General features: G+C 43.6%; 2 protein-coding genes across 5 annotated transcripts; both read left to right on the top strand.

Annotated features, from left to right (window-relative positions):
- Window positions 1-3788: 3788 nt before the first annotated feature.
- On the top strand, window positions 3789-14537 carry LOC130846549 (ribonuclease 4). 2 transcript variants are annotated; one of them, XM_057724861.1, is made up of 2 exons: window positions 3789-3878; window positions 13285-14477. In XM_057724861.1, exon 2 carries the CDS (start codon window positions 13302-13304, stop codon window positions 13743-13745), a length of 444 nt encoding a protein of 147 aa, XP_057580844.1. In that variant the 5' UTR covers window positions 3789-3878; window positions 13285-13301; the 3' UTR covers window positions 13746-14477. The 2 variants fall into 2 exon arrangements, with proteins under 2 accessions (XP_057580844.1, XP_057580843.1); XM_057724860.1 differs by having other exon boundaries at window positions 3811-3897; window positions 13285-14537.
- On the top strand, window positions 3807-9804 carry LOC130846548 (angiogenin-1-like). 3 transcript variants are annotated; one of them, XM_057724859.1, is made up of 2 exons: window positions 3807-3897; window positions 9174-9804. In XM_057724859.1, exon 2 carries the CDS (start codon window positions 9214-9216, stop codon window positions 9658-9660), a length of 447 nt encoding a protein of 148 aa, XP_057580842.1. In that variant the 5' UTR covers window positions 3807-3897; window positions 9174-9213; the 3' UTR covers window positions 9661-9804. The 3 variants fall into 3 exon arrangements, with proteins under 3 accessions (XP_057580842.1, XP_057580840.1, XP_057580839.1); XM_057724857.1 differs by having other exon boundaries at window positions 3824-3878; XM_057724856.1 differs by having other exon boundaries at window positions 3824-3897; window positions 9196-9803.
- Window positions 14538-18421: the final 3884 nt, after the last annotated feature.

Genomic DNA, 18421 nt, shown 5'->3' with positions numbered 1-18421 from the left:
AAGTTATTAGCAACAAAAAAGAAAGGATTCTTTCAGTCAACGTCCCCTGCCGGTTGTTTGTTTTTTTTAAGAGAACTTTCTTTATTATTTATTCTTTTTTGGCTGCGTTGTGTCATTGTTGCTGTGCTTGAGCTTTCTGTGTTAGTGGTGTGTGGGGGCTACCCTTTGCTGTGGCACACGGGCTTTTCATTGTGGTGGCTTCTCTTGTTGCGGAGCACCAGCTCTCGGCCCATAGGCTTCAGTAGGTGTGGCACAAGGGCTCAGTAGTTGTGGCTCACGGGTTTTCTTGCTCCGCTTCATGTGGGATATTCCCAGACCAGGGATCCAACCCATGTCCCTTGCATTGGCAGGCGGATTCTTAACGACTATGCCACCAGGTACTTAACGAAGTACCTCCCTGCTGTTTGAGTTGGGAGTTTCCTCTTAAGAAACACTGACGTGGGCTTCCCTGGTGGCACAGTGGTTGAGAATCTGCCTGCCAATGCAAGGGACACAGGTTCCAGCCCTGGGCCGGGAAGATCCCACATGCCGCAGAGCAGCTAAGCCTGTGTGCCACAATTATTGAGCCTTCGCTCTAGAGCCCACGATCCACAACTACTGAGCCATCTTGTTGCAGAAAACCCATCCCACAAGAGACCAAGCATCACACTCAGAGGGTTGGAGAACTCAGGTTCATTGAGCCGGCGGACCCAGACGAGCTAACGCTCCAAAATTCTGGTGCCCTGTTTTGGGGGAGTCTTTTCCTTATATAGGTTAAAGCATATAGCTATAATTGGTACAGACTGATTGGTTGGTTTAAACAAGACTCTAGTGGAGTTTTTACATAAACTGATTGGTTACAAAATTACTATAGGTTATGGGCAGTTACAGAGCACTGGAGTTGCTATGGGTTACACACTAGGTGGGAGGGTCCCCAAACAGAAACTTGTAGGAGCAGGACATTCTATACTTATCAGGACTAAGGTCACAATTGGCATTTTCTTATTGGTTACAGGTTGAAGTTAATGATTGCATAACAAGTCTATGTGTAAAGGGTCTTGAACAAAGGCTTGGGGTGGGTGCCTAAGAACGAGTCATTCCTCCCTTATCTGATCACTCTAGTAACTCATTTTACTGTTTAACCCAGAGTGGTGAGCAGGCTTTTGCTAGATAGAGGAGAGTAAGCAATCACAAGCACTGGAGTTCCAATTTTTCCTCATCAATGTGTCGCAACTACTGAAGCCCAGGCGCCTAGAGTCAGTGCTCCACAACAAGAGAAGCCACCACAATGAGAAGCCCATGCACTGCAACAAAGAGTAACCCCCGCTCTCCACAACTACAGAAAGCCTGCACGCAGCAAGACACAAAGAAGCCAATAAATAAAAATAAATAAACAAACAAACAAATTAAATTAAAAAAACAAACAGAAGCACTGACTTACACAATACCCACCTCACACAGTCTGGTGAGAGTTAGGTGTAGTCATGCATATGAGTGCTCCATAGAATGAAAAGTAACACTGACTGTTATAATTGTTACTGAGTCCAGGCTTGCTCTGCTCGCCGCACGACAGGCCAATGAATCACAGACGAGGTGTTGAGGCAATTCGTGAAGATGAGACTAGTGCCTTTAAAAAACCATCTTGTTGGGGTCTGGATGCCAGTTTGTTCTATAGAACCAGAGAGGGAGAGGCCATGAGGAAGGAAAGTTAAAAGGCCATCAGTCTTACAAAAGATCTCTGGGAATAACCAGCCTTGGTGAGGGGACATGTTAATTTCAGCCATTCACACAGTGGGCAGGGCAGATTGTCCGCCTGGTGGGCTGAACAGAGGCACTTTAGTTCAACTTTCAGGCAGAGGGGCAGGGTTCCCTGAGGCAGGCCATTATGTATGATTACAATAACAAAAGCAACAAAAAGCAAAGCTTAATTCAAAGAAACAGATCTAACATGGAGTCCGAAGCTCTACACGGTGGGTAACATAATTATTATGATGATTTCAAGTGCATTTGTTTTACTGGTAGGCAGCCTGTCTTCAGTTGACACCTAAAGTACAGGGAGACTGAAAATTGGAGGTGGGTGTGATTTCCGACGCAGGCAGCACTAAGCGGCAGCTTGCAGCAAACAGCAGGGAGCAGCAGCTAGAAATGAGATCTTGATTCTTAGTTCCCAGACCAGGAGTCCTAACCACTGGACCACAGGGGCCAGTGGCTAGGGCCTGGGTCCCTAGTTCTTGCCTGCCTTGTCAAGAATGAATTCAGGTGAGGGGGCAGAAGGGAAAGGGAAAAGTAAAAAAGCTTATTGGAAAAGCAAAGTACATGCGGAAAGACGCATGAGCAAGCTCAAGGAGAGAGTCCCTAGAGTCACGCCTATGTGGGAGTTTAAATTCTTTATAAAGGGGTAGTCTTCCGGGTCTTTGTCTTCTTGGCCAATCATATTGTTTTGACCCCAGCGTTAATTTGCCTCTGGATCCTCCCCTGGGTGTGCACCCCTCCATTAAGATGGATCCTATCTCAAAGGCCTCTGGGAGACAGATAGCAAGACTTATTATGATCTGGCGTCCCCTGCTTTTTGACCCCATGAAGGCTTTTCCCCATGCGTAGTGTCTCCCTTGTCTCAAAGATGGGGAGTGTATGACCTCTCGATCTCTTAACAGGGTTAGCCCCTCTCTGTCCCTGCCATAAAAGTGTCCAAATGTCCAATTATTTACCCTATTTCTGTTGCTGTTTCGTATATCGAGATTTGCAAATCTCAAAATATAGACAGGAGTCCAGTCATAAATACGTAATCCGGAGTGCAGTTGTGTCTTGCTTTAGGAAATGTAAACAGGGAGGGGGTAATGGATGTCTGGCCTGGAGCTCATCTTCTTCTCAGCCCAGAGGTGTGAACAGGCCAATTGTAAATACTTAGCCTGGGGCCCATCTCTCTCCTCCCTCAGATGGATGACAATGGAAGGGTGAGGATTTTTCAGAAGACAACAGTGTCCCAGACCCAACACCAGCGAAGGTGGCTGCTGAGCATCTGTGAAACTGTTGGCCTCCTGCTGCTACCAGGTATTTGAGACCCTAGGATCTATAAGTGATCCTGGTGACCTTTGGCCCACTTTCTATGCAGGCAACGAATGCACTCTGTGAGTGGACACAATGTCAGTGTTGCACTGTGCAACTGTGTTACAGGGGACAGAAGATTGAGCGCTCAGTTAGTCACTTGTGGTCCGGTAAAGATGAAAGGAAAGAGAAGCCCAGGGAACATGGTAAGGATATTTCTGAGGGTTAGTAGCTGGGAGGCTGAGGTCAAAGGCAGGGTGCTAACAGCTGTCACATAACCCTCTCTGGAAGTGCTTTCCTGGTTCTGTGAAACCTACGTAGCCCCCTTTCATGAAACGAAATTACGTGGGTAAACAGAAAGCACAGTGGAACAGCATCCTGCTGGGAGACCCCATCTTACTCTGCAGCTTCTTCCAAGGCAGTTCTTGGAGCTGGCCCAGGTAACAACATCTTCTGCATCCAGATCATAGCATGGGAACAGTGAAACCTGGGTCCTGGTCTGGGCAAGAGGATGTCAACCAGGGATGTCAGAAAAAGCCAACTTGGGGACAAAAGGCCATGTTTATCAAGCTTTGCCTGCTAGAACAAATCTCTGATCTGTTCAGGTGGGTTAATAATTGACTCAGTCAGGCCCGGGGAAGAGGTGAATGACTCTGTTTGTCCAAGAGCAGTGTCCTTGGTTTGCGTGTCTCTGCCAGAACTGGGGATTTTGAGATCTAGTCTCCCCACCCTGTTCATCTGATCACTATATAATGAGAACCAGGAAGGGCCTCCAGGTTCACATAGCCAGGACGCATCTGCAGGAATAAACAGCTGGAACCTCTCTTCAATTGCAGGGAAACTTCCAGATTTTTGTAAGATTCATCTGTCTGGGTAATCTTTTGTTTAATTTATGTGTGTGTTTGTTTTTTTACTTATATACTATTTCTAGCCATCCCTCCATTTCCGTGAAACTATCTCCCCCCTTTTAAAGCCTCTGGGCCCAAGGCCACAAACTGAGAAGAAAATGAGTTAGATTCCAAAGTTAAAAATGAAAACAGATTTCTTTAGGGGATATCCTATATGAAGATAAAGAGAAATTAGTGTGACCTGGAGCAACTGGTGGTTTAGGAGAGATTCCTAAATTGTGATAAAATTCCCAAAGATTTGGGAAAGGTGTTAGCTGAAGGGTATCTGGGAGTGCCCCTGGATATACGCATTCTATGCGGCTTAACAAGAAAAGAGACAGAAAGTATATTTTTAGCTCTGTTTTTGTTTTCTTTCCCTTCCTTTCCTTTTCTTTCTTTTTTTTTAAAATACTTAATTGTTTGGCTGCTCCAGGTCTTAGTTACAGCACGTGGGATCTTCCTTCTTCGTTGTGACATGCAAGATCTTTTGTTGTAGCATTTACACTCTTAGTTGGGACATGTGTGGGATCTATTACCCTGACCAGGAATGGAACCCTTCACCCTGCATTGGGAGCTCAGAGTCTTAGCAAGTGGACCACCAGGGAAGTCCCAGCTCTGTTTTCCTATAAGCCTCAATGCTAAATTCTTTCCTTAAGAAAGTTTTGGGGGAATTCCCTGGCAGTTCAGTGGTTAGGACTCTGTGCTGTCACTGCCGAGGGTGTGGGTTCAATCCCTGATCAGGGAACTAAGCTCCAACAAGCCATGCAGTGCAGCCACAAAAAAAAAAAAAAAAAAAAAAAAGGATATTTTTGGTGCTCTTTGAAAGTCAAGTGGAACACATCCCAAGATCAAAAGAAGGTACATTGACCATAGTTACCCATCAGAAAAAGTCAGGGTAGTCCCTGGCGCATGAAGCGCAATGGACCCTTGAATACAAGGTGCTGCTGGTGGTGGGAGAAAGAGAATGTTAAGTTTTATAAAGACCACGGGATTGGTTTGAGACAGAGGATGAAGTAGGCTAAAGAACATTGGGAACAAATTCCACTGACAGCTACGTGCTTGGGTCTAGAGGATGTGTAAGAGAACGTGACCATCCTTGGCCAAGTGTGAGGCTCTGCTTCATGGGCCTCGGCAGCTTCACTTCTGTTCCACACATGATCTGTCTCTTAGTTGTTTTCTTCCCATTCCACCCTCCCTCTCTTTTGGGGAAATTTAGAATTGCCTATGTGAGCGTGGAAGGTGTGAGTGGGGGAGCAGATGTTACATAGTGGTGGCCGTGGTGTCTATTTGCTGGGATTTGGTTTCTGGATGTCTCAGGGGGTCAAGATTACAATAAGCCTGAGCAAACTTCAGCTGAGTTGTTACAGAATGAATGTGCAAATTCTGTGAATCAGAAACTAAGATATTCCTTTACCTCCCCAGACTGGGACATGAGGACATTCAACCTCCCAAGGAACAAGTGGCTTTTTAGGTGCAAAGGCCTGAGGTAGGGTCAGTCCAGTGCCTTAACTAGAGGTGGCGTGGGCTGGACTTACACGCCGAGCCTTAAGGGATGATGGGTACCCGTGAGATGGGGTCGCAGACCATCCTGCCGTCACTTTCTTCCAGCTCGTCCCATGTGCCACCAACTAAACGTATACAAACTGCCCTTTCCAATTCCATGGTCACTGGACTTTGGCTAGTGAAACAAGAAAGACTCTCTCATGCTTAATGGGAACCATGGCATTTCAGACTTTTAGACCTAGCAACTCTCATTGTATAGATGAAGACATTTAGGCCTGCAGAGGAAAATGAAGTCAGTGACTACCAAAAGTACTATTGAGGGTCTACTGTGAGGCAGGCAGTATGATTCAAGGTGAATAATAGGAGCCCCGCCCTCCTGTAGATCATGCACCAGCAGGAAACAGTGATTTGTAAACAGGTAAGGGTTTGCTCAAGATCCCACGAATACCGGTTTGGGAATGGCACCCATGAGACCTGACAAGAGGTAAATCTTTATTTTGTGATACCCTTGTGGGCATACCCTGAGCTTTGTGACTTTTGCTTTGACACGGGTATGTAGTGAGGTGTCCTGGGTCTTAAAATCTAAAGCATAGAGTATTTGGACAGAGACCGTAGACAGGCCTGCCGGCTCACAGCACTGCCTGAACAGTAGTATCCCCTGTACAATACTGGCACCTCCTACAAGGACCCACTGTTTCCTCTACAGCATGGGAGACAGCATTCCTATCCGCCTCTGCCACCTAATGACTCTTTTGGGTACTGCCAGCTCAGGTTCTACTTCCAGATTTTTGCGCTCTGGGATTCTGGCCTCTGTTCCCTGTGTGACCTTTAAGGTCCCTTCCAACCTTGACAGCCTGCCATTCTACCATTGCCTGTGACATTAGAAGGCAATCTTTGTGCCTTGCAGAGCAAGAGACTTAACTGATTACCATTCAAGTAAACAGTGTCTTCCAAACAACTCGAAAGAGAAAACACACCCAGGACACTGAAATACACAATGTAAGTGTGAAGGGCTTGGCGCGTGGGGAGCGTGGCAGCCCTGCAGCTGTGTGGAGCAGAGCCATGTAGCACTACTTGTTTTTCTCTTAGGTGTGACTGTCGCAGTCGTGTACCACTTTCTTCCTATCCTCCCAAGAACACATTTTGCTGCTTCTATGACAAATCATACTCTCATGTGCTTAATGGAACCCTTTTCACGACTATGTCTTTATTTCACTATTGAGGAATGACCGAAGAATTTCTTAGTGTATGATTTGGTAATTCTTCGGCAGTATACCAAATTCTTCCATCGTTATGATCAGGCAAGGTGGATCAAGGCCAAATGCTGATTAGAAAGAGAAATCAGAGAAATGCCCCATGAAAGTGATCCAAACTACCACGAAGATGTGACTCTCTCTCTCTGAGCCTTCCTGTGTGTCTACCCACACGTACCCTACTCGCTTTCCTCCTAATAAACACTTTACTTGCTTCACTAAGGAAAAAAAAATGAAAAAAAGTGAAAGAGAGGTCACTCCCCTCACCGCATCACAGGCCTTCCATGTAACCAGCAGAACCCCAAATCCTCTTGTCTTTCTAGAGTAACAGCTGTACTCCCAGGGCTGTCAGCATCACTACAGGCTTAGTGCTACAACCTGTGGCCTCTTTAAGGGCTACAGAAATATTTAATTTGAAAATATGTTTATTGTCTAATGCATGAGGAAAGCACAATATAAAAAAGAATAATTAATTTAATATTCATAAGACTGTACCACTTATTTTTAAATTTAGGATGCATAAAGATTATAGTACATTTAAGAATAAATTGAAGGCCAAATTTTTGTCCCATTGTAAGAATTTTTCAGCACATGTGATGGTTGCCAATTGTAAATTAAATGAGTGACTCGTAGACAAACAATTTGAAAAACCAAATTACAAAAATCAGCTTCCAATTTACACTGGAAAGTCATCTTTGTTGTTGGATGTGAGGGCATTCGCATATATTTGGTATAAGGTGGAATAGGACTATGGTGGTTTCTTAAAAGGCCCTGTTCTTCTAATTTTTCTCCGAAGAACTAAGGTGTAGTCAGAAACTCCCTGCTACAAACACCAAATATCTTTCAATTCTCAAATTCTCAAGTTTCAGAAGAAATAAAATCTCAGTGGCTCATAAGAGATTTGTTTTCTATTTTGTTATAATCTATGCCTATTTAATTCTGTTGTAAATCATCTATCATGGAGTTAAAGTCGTGCCCCAGGAAGAAGCACAATATTGACTCTCTGGGCGTGCTGAGTGTCTGTGACACACCATGCCTGGAATGTGTGAGCTGTACAGATTGAGTTGACAGCTCTTGAGAAATGATGGCAGCTTTCTTCCTTGGAGGAAGATGTTAAGAAATCATTGGAGCAAATTGTAAGGCCTCTGATTTGATGAAGAGCTCTAAGGTGTTTTGTTTGTTTAACCACGTGGTAATACCATTTGCCTATTGTGTGTCAGTCTATGTATGTATCCAGGGAAAGTGGAAAATATTCCCAGTGGACAATAATCCAAAGTGTTCTCAATGCAAGAAGCTCCTAAGAATAAATTTGAATTCTTCTTGCTCCAGTCCTCTGTAAGAGCTGACCCCAGACCCACTCCCAAGCACTATATGGGTTCTTCCACACTCCTCCCTGTTCTTTCTAAATAGGACGAAATCATTCCACCTTCGGCCATGAACCGCCTGCTCCGTGGGGAATTTGGTCTGCTTCCCTTCATCTCAGGGTGAAACTGCTCTCACTCTTCTCCTCACAGTCAACTGACAGGTTGTCTTGAGGATCTGGAATCCGACTTCAACAATCCTCTGATCACCCTTCCCTGGGTTCAAGGTTCCCTAAAATTTCCTCTTCTTTAGAGATTTTACCGTCTACCTCACTGTCTCATCTTAGTAACTTGGCATTCCCACGTCTTCCCCATGGATGCTACATCCTGCTTTAAGGAGACACTTGGTGTGGCTTAATGGTCTTTGGGTTCCAGGACCTAGCGTTACTGAGTCCAAGCTCACTGCATGACAGACCAATGAATTGGAGACAAGGTGTTGAGGCAAGGAATATAACTTTATTTGGAAAGTGGCAGACCAAGAAAATGGCAGACTCGTGTCTCTGAAAAACCATCCTATTGGGGTCTGGATGGCAGTTTCTTTTATAGAATCAGAGAGGGAAAGTCAAGGGAGTAAAGGAAAATGGGTTATCAGTCTTGCAAAACATCTCCTGCAAAGACTAGCCTCAGGGAAGGGATGCATTAATTTCTTCTTTTCTGCAGCCATTCACAGGTGTGTAGGGTTCCCTAAGGCAGGCCAGTGTGTATGATTAAAATAGCAAAAGCAATGAAAAGCAAAGGTTAAAGTCAAAGCAACAGATTGAACATGTAGTCTGATTTAGCTCTTCCCTGTTACACTAGCAAGGTGGCTGGTACCCAGCAGGGGCTTATATAGTGTTTGTTATCAAATTAGTTAATATGAATTAACGAGTGCGAATGGATTTTGTAATGCTACAACTGAGAGAAAAGTCGTTTTTCAGTGATCCTCAGGGACAGGAAAGAGCAGTTGGGGCTGGGAGTTGTGTTCAGGAAACTTTTAAATAGACTTTGCAAAGGAATTGATTGACAAGACACATGAGACTAATGAGGAAAGGAGCAGAAAAGAGATACGTAGGTGACAGAGGATCCCTGATTCTTGGCGCCTTGTCACAGGGGAAAGTCCCTGTCCTTTTCGCCTGATTTGACAATGCCATTCTGTGCCCCTACAGCATCTGCTTTTGCCCCTGGCAGGAGCCTTTGTGGGAAGAGATGGTGATGGTCCTGAGCCCCCTGTTTTTGGTCTTCATGCTGGGTCTGGGTCTGACCCCACTCACCCTGGCTCAGGATGACGGCAGGTACAGACACTTCCTGACCCAGCACTACGATGCCAGGCCATTCGGCCGGGATAGGAGATACTGTGAAACCATGATGAAGAGACGAGGCATGACCAGCCCCTGCAAAGACACCAACACCTTTGTTCATGGCACCAAGAATGACATCAAGGCCATCTGTGAAGAAAGGAATGGAACACCTTACCGCGGCAATCTCAGAATAAGCAAGTCTCCCTTCCAGATCACCATCTGCAAGCATAAAGGAGGGTCCCCCCGGCCTCCATGCCAGTACAGCGCCACAGAAGCATACAGAGTCATTGTTGTTGGCTGTGAAAATGGCTGGCCCACCCACTTGGAGGAGTCCTTTATCCCTCCAAGCAAGTAGCCTAGAGCTGGCTCTGCTCTTCTTTCCTTGCTTTCCCCCCTCATACCATAGCAACATTCATGGCTGGGAATCCAGAAAGTGAGCTGTCTGATCTTTGTTTTCTGCTTTACTATATGCTTAATAAATAAAAACATCTCTGAAATCAGTAAGAATCAAAGCTCTTCTCACTGATTCTTGGTCTATTGATCTTACCCCATTTTCTCTATTCAGCTGCCCTCTGAGAGGGTTGGATGGGACAGAAATGCCTTTTTCCTTATGAGTCAGTTCCTTATCAGGCCTTAAGGAGGTAAACTTTACCTTTATGTGAAGGAAGGATGTTAAATTTATCTTACAGAGATTGGTGGGAAAATTCCAGGGCTGAAGGCCACTAAGCAGAATTTTTAGGAGAAGCAAACTGTTTTGTTGTGACCTTTAAGTTGCCAGTATTACTTTTACAAATGTTAAGCCTTAGGAAGAAGAGCTTAGGACTAAAGACCAACAGATCAATTACCCTTTATCTCCTCACCCCCACCCCCCACCCCCCATGTATATATACACATCTTTGTAATCCTGCCTGAATACCAAAATCCATTCAGGGCAGCCACTCTTACCTTAAGCAGGAAGTAATTTGATATTGCTTTGAATGCAACACTCCCAGGATATTCTCATGGTTATTTTATGTAAAGGTCAAAACTTTGATTATTATTATGTTCTCTTTCATCTTTTACTTCATCAACTGCTGTCTGGCAACTCTGAGGTCTTGGGGAGGTCATAGAAAGATTCCAAACTTACCCTTGATTCTTCTTCAACTTGATAGGTTTTCAAGTAAATACAAACTTAGCTTAACAGACAGTCTCTGTAAAATATGCTCATTCATCCACGGATTCAGTGGTTAACTTCCTGTTACATAATTTCATCAACAGATGCTTGGATATTTTATGTAGAAAGTAGTTAATAAATTACAGTTATACATCACCAGTTTTTCCATCTTATGAATGACTGTAGTGGTCACAGTATTTGCCATGGCGACCTCCCCTGCTGCCTACATGCCCTGAAATGGACCAAAAGCCCTGGTTCCTCAATACCCAGGTTATAGGCCAGTGTCCTGGTGTCACAGAGAGCCCAGCCTCACCAAAAGTATTCAATTTATGGAGGAAGGGATGGAGAAGTAGGTTATGGGTACACACTCAACACCTCAATATATCTGCCTTGAGTTCGTCTATTTAAAAATTGAAAACATTGTTATTTCATTCTGAAGCAGCCAGAAGGGTTTTCCAAACCTCTTTTATTCAAAAATTTGCCTTGGGACTTCACTGGTGGTGCAATGGTTAAGAATCCACCTGCCAATGCAGGAGACACAAGTTTGATCCCCGGTCTTGGAAGAGCCCACAGACCTTGGAACAACTATGCCCGTGCGCCACAACTACAGAGCCTGTGCTGCGGAGCCCCTGAGCCACAATGACTGAAGCCCGCACACCCTACACCCTGCATGCCACAACTACTGAACCCATGTGTTGCGACTACTGAAGCCCATGTGCCTAGAACCCTTGCTCTGCAACAAGAGAAGCCACCACAATGAGAAGCCCATGCACTGCAACCAAACAGTAGCCCTCACTCACCACAACTAGAGAAAGCTTGTGTGCAACAGCGAAGACTCAAAGCAGAAAAAGAAAGAGAAAAAAACATTCTGAAAATAAATGGTGGTAACAAAAAAAGGAAAGTTTGTCTTACTATAAAATCAACAAACTCTTAGGAAGAGAGAAATTTCTAGTGTTTGGTAGACTATTTGGACTTTTATTTTCTGGTTCTCCAACCAGTCCTATCTCCCTAATATGAGGCAAAGGGGCTTCCAAACAGACTACTGCTCACTCATGGTCTGGATGGGGAAAGTCAAATGCATGGACCATTATTACATTCATGACATCAGAGCTGTGAAACTCACACCTCCAAATGTCTGCTTAGAGCATTATCATTGCATACCCTGCCCTGGTCTTAGGACAAATGACACTTTCCCAGGACATCATGTGGCAGTGGGATAGGTTGCTTCCTGACCTGCTGATGGAGCTAGCAGCTGCGTAGCCAATCCTGGTATTTTTTGCTCTCTTGTTCTCTCCCAGCCAGAGCTGTTTAGAATGAAATGTTTAGTCACAGGAAAGTCATTTTATCGCAAGTCAGTCATTTGAGGAATTGAAATCCTAATCCACTATGTTTTGTTAACTTTGCAAGGAAAAAAGAAGAAGAACCCCCAAATGTCAAGTCCTTTGAAGAATGGTGGCATGCAAGGAAGGAAATTCCATGTGCTTTGGAGAGGAAACATTTGTCTAGGGACACAGCATAAAGTCTAGTGGCTGAGATGTTTCCGCTGAAAAACAGCCTTCTAATCTCTTGGGAATACAGGGTCTCTACAAAATAAGAGGGAGGGCGTCAATCGTATGTGTAATTCAGTGTAGCCATCATTTTCTCAGATTGAAGGGAACAAAGGAAACCAAGAAAATGGAAATTGTAGAAACGACCATTGTTGACATTTACTGAACACTCACTATAAGTTAGGCGTTGTGATAAGCACTCTACATTGATTTTATCATATATTCTTCACAACATCCTAAGAAATAGGTATTATTATTATGCTTGTTTTAGTTGTGAGGAAATATACTCAGAGAGGTTAAGTAACTTCCCCACGGTCACACAATTAGTGTGGCAGAACTAGGTCTTTGGGATCACCCTATCAAATGAAGTTCTTACTGAGATTCGATGTGTGTGATGGAGAAAGACTTTGGGACAAGCTCTACCCAAAAAGTATGTGTTGGGAGGGTTTGGGGCTCGTTTCATTTTCTGTTGTAGGAAGAACCTTGAGATGCATCCATTGATATCTACACTGGACTTCTGTTCATAATATTTTCCTGTGTCTTGTTAAGTCTGTTGGTTACCGTGGCTGAGGCCATGGCTTTGCTCTTGTGTGAACAGTTTAATCTTCTCTGTAGCTAGTCATCTTGCGAAACCATGTTGTTGGTCGCAAAGAAGCAAGATGAGAGAAAGTCGACAGAACTGTGCCAATTAGATTTGGGGAAAGCAACCCACAGCACACTGCTGTGATGAAGCTCTTAGCCAAGTGCTAAGTGTGTCTTCCGTAGTTGTGTCCAGTGGTCCTGGGGTGAGGGTAACTTGAGCATCATTTCTTCCTGCCATCCTGCTTCCCACAGCTCCTTTACCTCCCTCTCTTCCTAACTCCATATTGTGTCTCTGCGGCAGCAGGTGCAGGAATATGACATAGAGCTCTGTATCTTTCTGTGCACAGGCGAAAGCTGGTTGTGAACTTACAAGGTGGCATTTCAAAGAATGATAGTTATGTTTGATCCTGATCATTCTCGTTAAGGAGAGGCTGTAGGTGGAATAAAGTGCAGGTCCTCGTCAGCCGTTTTGGTCACATGCACAGTGTGATCCACCATCGTGATGCAGCATCTTTGAAAACAAAGGACAGTAGGAACCATGTATACCAAACTAGGAGCTTCGCTGGGGTGACCCTTGCACTGTGTGTGTGTAGAAAATGGACCTGTCTGATGCTCCAAAACTGGTTCTTGCTGCTTTGGGTTGCTCACCTCCTGTTGAATCAGGCATGATTTTTCCTGTTCCTTGGTTTTTCTCTAGGCATCTCCGAGGTGGTGATGGCTCTCCAGAGGACCCCTGCATCACTTCTGCCCTTGCTGCTGACCCTGCTGGGGCTGGTGCTGCTGCAGCCCTCCTATGGCCAGAGTTACATGTACCAACGATTCCTGAGGCAACACGTGGATGCTGATGAGACAGGAGGCGATGATGGCTACTGCAATGTGATGATGCAAAGACGGAAGATGACTTCACGTCAGTGCAAGGGCTTCAACACTTTCATTCATGAAGACCTTGGGAACATTCTTAGTATCTGCAGCACCACCAATATTCAGTGCAAGAATGGCCAGATGAACTGCCATGAGGGTGTAGTGAGGGTCACAGACTGCAGGCAGACAGGAAGTTCCAGGGCTCCCAACTGCAGATACCGGGCCAGGGCCAGCACGAGACGTGTTGTCATTGCCTGCGACGGTAACCCAGAGGTGCCTGTGCACTTTGACCGTTAGAAGCCACCCAGAAGGGGTTATGGCCCAGCTGCTGGCCTTTACCTGACTCCTTAAACAGCAATGAGTATTGCTTTTGGGTTGTCCCAGACTCTGTCTCCACCGCTTCTTTCTTTCTTTTTTCCTTCTTTATATAACCCGCTCTGTTAAATACATTGCATGAAAGAGAAAGACAAGACATAAGCTTATAATGAATGTGGCCTTTTCTGTAATAAGCTTTCTTTTATAATATAGGTCAGCTTTGCTGTCTCTGATCTTATCCTCTGGAATTTAGTCATTACACAGCACTTCAGGAATTTCAAGGTGCTTTCAATCAAGTCACTTCATTCTCATACCACAGCCCCCTTGGGATGCTGCTGACAGTGTTGCAATATACAGAAGCCCAAAGTTAAGAGATTTGCTGAGACCAAAAGTTAGTAGAAAAGCTGATACAAAAGTCTACTTTACATGGTTACTAATCCAGGGCTTTTTCCACTTCATCACAAGGAGTGTTTTGAAAGTATCTGGGTTTTGTTCCTCCCCAAAGTCAGCTGCTGGGGGAAGCATTAAAAATTTGGAAATATACACTGGCACCATGAGAGCTCTCTGGGTATCAAGTGGCAACCTTGCTGTGTTTGGATCTAATAAAAGCAGGAAATGATACAAGAAAGTTTCTTTTCTTCTTCCCAAACTTTTGAGTCACCCTAGTAAGTCAGAGTATTCAAATGTACTACATCCTTAAGACTCATTCACTCTTCCTGACTGAAAGATTTTTCATGTTTTTCTTATAATAATGGAAATAAGATACCTTCAATTCCAGGTATTTGAGAAAATAACTGTCTTGTGTGTGAGATATTTTTTTTCCTCCTTTCCTTTTTTAATTCTTTTCTAGTTTATAAACATGCACACACTTTAATATCCTCATAAACTCTGGCTTAAGACTAAAGCGAATCAGATCAATGACCATGACACAAAAACCTTTGTCTCATTTGTTCCAGAGAGAATGATTCCTTTTAATGCAATTCTCACATCCCTTCCTTCTCCCTCGGAATATTTAGGAAAAAATTGAGGATAGACATTAACTGCTAAAGAGGGAAAGTGTGTGTGTGTTTGTGTGTGTGTTTGTGTGTGTATGTGTAAGGACTGAACTGAAAGCATTTGAAGTATAGCAGACACATATTGTTTATATTTGAGATATACAACTTGATTTGGTATACATACACATTCTGGGATAATCACTGTAATCAAGCTAACAAACATTACCTATCACTTGGCATGGTTCCCCTTATGAGTATATGTGCGTGATGAGAATCCACAGGATTTACCCTGTTCACACATTTTAAGTATACAGTATATGGTACTGTATTGCTACCTGTTAAAAAACTAGGGGTTCAGAAGAGGGCTCCCCAAGATGTGCTACTTTGGCATGTAAATTATTTTGAGCTAATAGCAGTGGAGACCCTGTGAACTCAAGAGAAACTACTGCCCTTCACTTAACTTCCTAGCACAATTTAAATTGGAGATTTTTCCCAGAAAAAGAATTATTAGCAGACATGAAATGGATCTCTTTCTTTGCTTGCTGCTTCACACATGAGCTCTAGCAGTGCCTCCCTCCTGCCTCTACATATCTTGAGTCACTGCTTCATTTACATCTTCAGTGGATAACACTAATTTGCTGGGAAGGGCTCAAGATGTATGGGTACAGGATGGACATCTTATCTTTTCTTAGAGTCATCTCTCAAGTCCTCCATAGCCAGGTGCCCAGTATTCCTGCCTTTTTACTCCCCCTCTTCACCCAAAGAACTAGAGAGTAGTTGGATTTACAGCATCCTCTGAGACAACCCCCATCTAGTCTATCAGCACATGATTCCCCATTATTCAAGGAATACTTGACATGAGCTAGGGCTTGAAGTGCACCAGAGTTTCTGTAAATACTAACACATCCCTATAAATGCCAACACATCCCTATCTAATCCTGATGACATATTTCCCTTTCAAAGAGAAGAAGCAGGATGGCATTTCTACTAACATGCTTTAAAGACAAATTCTGGATATAAACTAAACATTCTGACTACAGGACAGGAAAAAGAATTTTCCCTCTGTCCTTCTGGGTTCTGAGACCTGGCTGAGATCCCCTTGTAATAAAAAATAAATAAATAAATAAATCAACGAGAGAAAATGTTTGCTCTAAAACAAACAGACTGCCAGTTTTTTCTCCAGCAAAAAATGGGTTTATTTGAGAACAGCAAAGAATTGCAATTTGGGGCCCTCAACCATGGTGAACCACATGAAAGTCTCCAGCAAAAATGGAGAGGGAACTCTTTTATAGAGGGGGAAAAGAAGTTGGGTGGGCTATAGTAAACAGTGTGCATGGCTTTTCCTCGGCTGAGTTGTGAGAGTCTCTGAATGTCTGAGCCAGGAAAGAAGAGGAAATCTTTCTTCTTCCTGTTGGCTCTGCTATCCTTGTACGCTCTGCATGAGAGCTCCCCTTTCTGGTCCCCTGACTCTATTTAATTGGGATTTCTATTTATTAATTTTTTTACAAAAAATGAACAAAAGCTTAACAAAATGTATATTTCCTGTATAAATGGGCAATACCCAGGAAAGCTGAATAAACACCCCCCAGTGGCCAAAGCCGATACTTCAAATACCATTTTCAGCTAAGGACAAGAGAGGAAGTTAGGGATAGTATTTCGGGACTGCTAAGGGAAGGAAGGCAATTCACCAGAAGCTGAAGGGAGCAAATGTTGGTAAACAAATATTTGTTGAGGCTTGCAGAGACAATGGGACAGAGAGAAATTTTAGCAAAGAGACTTTGCTAGGGTCCTCTTGTCTACACACCTACACTATAATTATCCATGGTGTAACTCTCTTCCTGGAACAAGTTCCCTATCCACATTCTGTCGACTGAAAAAAAGGCACGACCTAAACGGTGAGAATTTTGTTTCACTTGGCAGACTTACTGAGGACTTAAGCTTGGTAGACAGCCTCTGAGATAGCTCTGAGGGGCTGTTTTGAAGAGGTAAGGGAGGAGTTAGGATATACAGTTTTTCAACAACAAAAAAAGCAGGTAGTTGGAACATCAAAAGATTACTGTAAATTTAAGAAAAACCAGGCATCTCAGGTTTAATGAATTTAGCACTTTTCTATGTATAAGAAGATGCAAGAGTCTGGGCTCACTGAAATCTTTCCTTTGAGATGCACCTTAACTATCTAGGGCCAGTATCCTGCTTGTCTCCATCCTGAGTTCTCCGCGTGCAGCGTTGCGGGTGGCTGCAGTGGTTGCTGGCTTGATGGCTTCAGTATCCTTTCTTTACTGAAATGGCAGGTGATATTCTTTGTCCACAATTCTTGTAGGTAGTTAGATGGAAGCCCAGTGGTTCTTCCTGAGTCTTGTGTGCCTTGACTGTGTTCAGCTCACAATAATCCACGTGCCAAAGAGACACATTTTGGGGAGGCATATTTGGGGGTGGCATATTCTGCTAGGCTTTATGACATTTTGTTTTTGTTTTTTCTTTAAGCTCTTTATTGGAATATAATTACTTTACACTGCTGTACCAGCTTATGAGGTACACCAAAGTAACTCAGCTGTATTTATACACATAGCCCCATATACCCTCCCTCCCACAACTCCCCCTGACCCTCCCGGTCCCAGCCCTCCAAGGCATCACCTATCATCGAGTTGATCTCCCTTTGTTATGCAGCAACTTCCCACTAGCTATCTATTTTACAGTTGGTAGTAAATATATGTCTATGCTACTCTCTACTTCGTCCCAGCTTCCCCTTCGCTCCCACCGCCCCCAACCTCGTGTCCTCCAGTCCATTCTCTGCATCTGCATCCTTATTCTTGTCCTGTCACTGGGTTCATCAGTACCATTTTTTTTTTTTTTTTTTTTAGATTCCATATATATGAGTTAGCATACAGTATTTGTTTTTCTCTTTCTGGCCCACTTCACTCTGTATGACAGACTCTAGGTCTATCTGCCTCATTACATATAGCTCCATTTCATTTCTTTTTATGGCTGAGTAATATTCCATTGTATATATATGCCACATCTTCTTTATCCATTCATCTCTTGATGGGCATTTAGGTTGCTTGCATGTCCTGGCTATTGTAAATAGTGCTGCAGTGAACATTATGGTATATGTTTCTTTTCGGATTATGGTTTTCTCTAGGTATATGCCCAGTAGCGGGATTACTGGATCATATGGTAGTTCTATTTGCAGTTTTTTAAGGAACCTCCAAACTGTTTTCCATAGTGGCTGTATCAACTTACATTCCCACCAACAGTGCAAGAGAGTTCCCTTTTCTCCACACCCTCTCCAACATTTGTTGTTTCTAGCTTTTTTGATGATGCCCATTCTGATTTGTGTGAGGTGATACCTCATTGTGGCTTTGACTTGCATTTCTCTAATGATGAGTGATGTTGAGCATCTTTTCATGTGTTTGTTGGCCATCTGTATGTCTTCTTTGGAGAAATGTCTATTTAGATCTTCTGTCCATTTGTTGATTGGGTTATTTGCTTTTTTGATATTGAGCTGCAAGAGCTGCTTGTATATTTTGGAGATTAATCCTTTGTCCGCTGCTTCGTTGGCAAGTATCTTCTCCCATTCTGAGGGTTGTCTTCTTGTCTTGTTTACGGTTTCCTTTGCTGTGCAAAAGCTTTTAAGTTTCATTAGGTCCCATTTGTTTATTCTTG

The sequence above is a fragment of the Hippopotamus amphibius genome, chromosome 2, assembly GCF_030028045.1.
Source record: "Hippopotamus amphibius kiboko isolate mHipAmp2 chromosome 2, mHipAmp2.hap2, whole genome shotgun sequence".
Classification (NCBI taxonomy): Eukaryota; Metazoa; Chordata; class Mammalia; order Artiodactyla; family Hippopotamidae; genus Hippopotamus; species Hippopotamus amphibius.
Note: the sequence above shows the minus strand (reverse complement) of the source record. Positions and strands in the feature narration are given on the sequence as shown.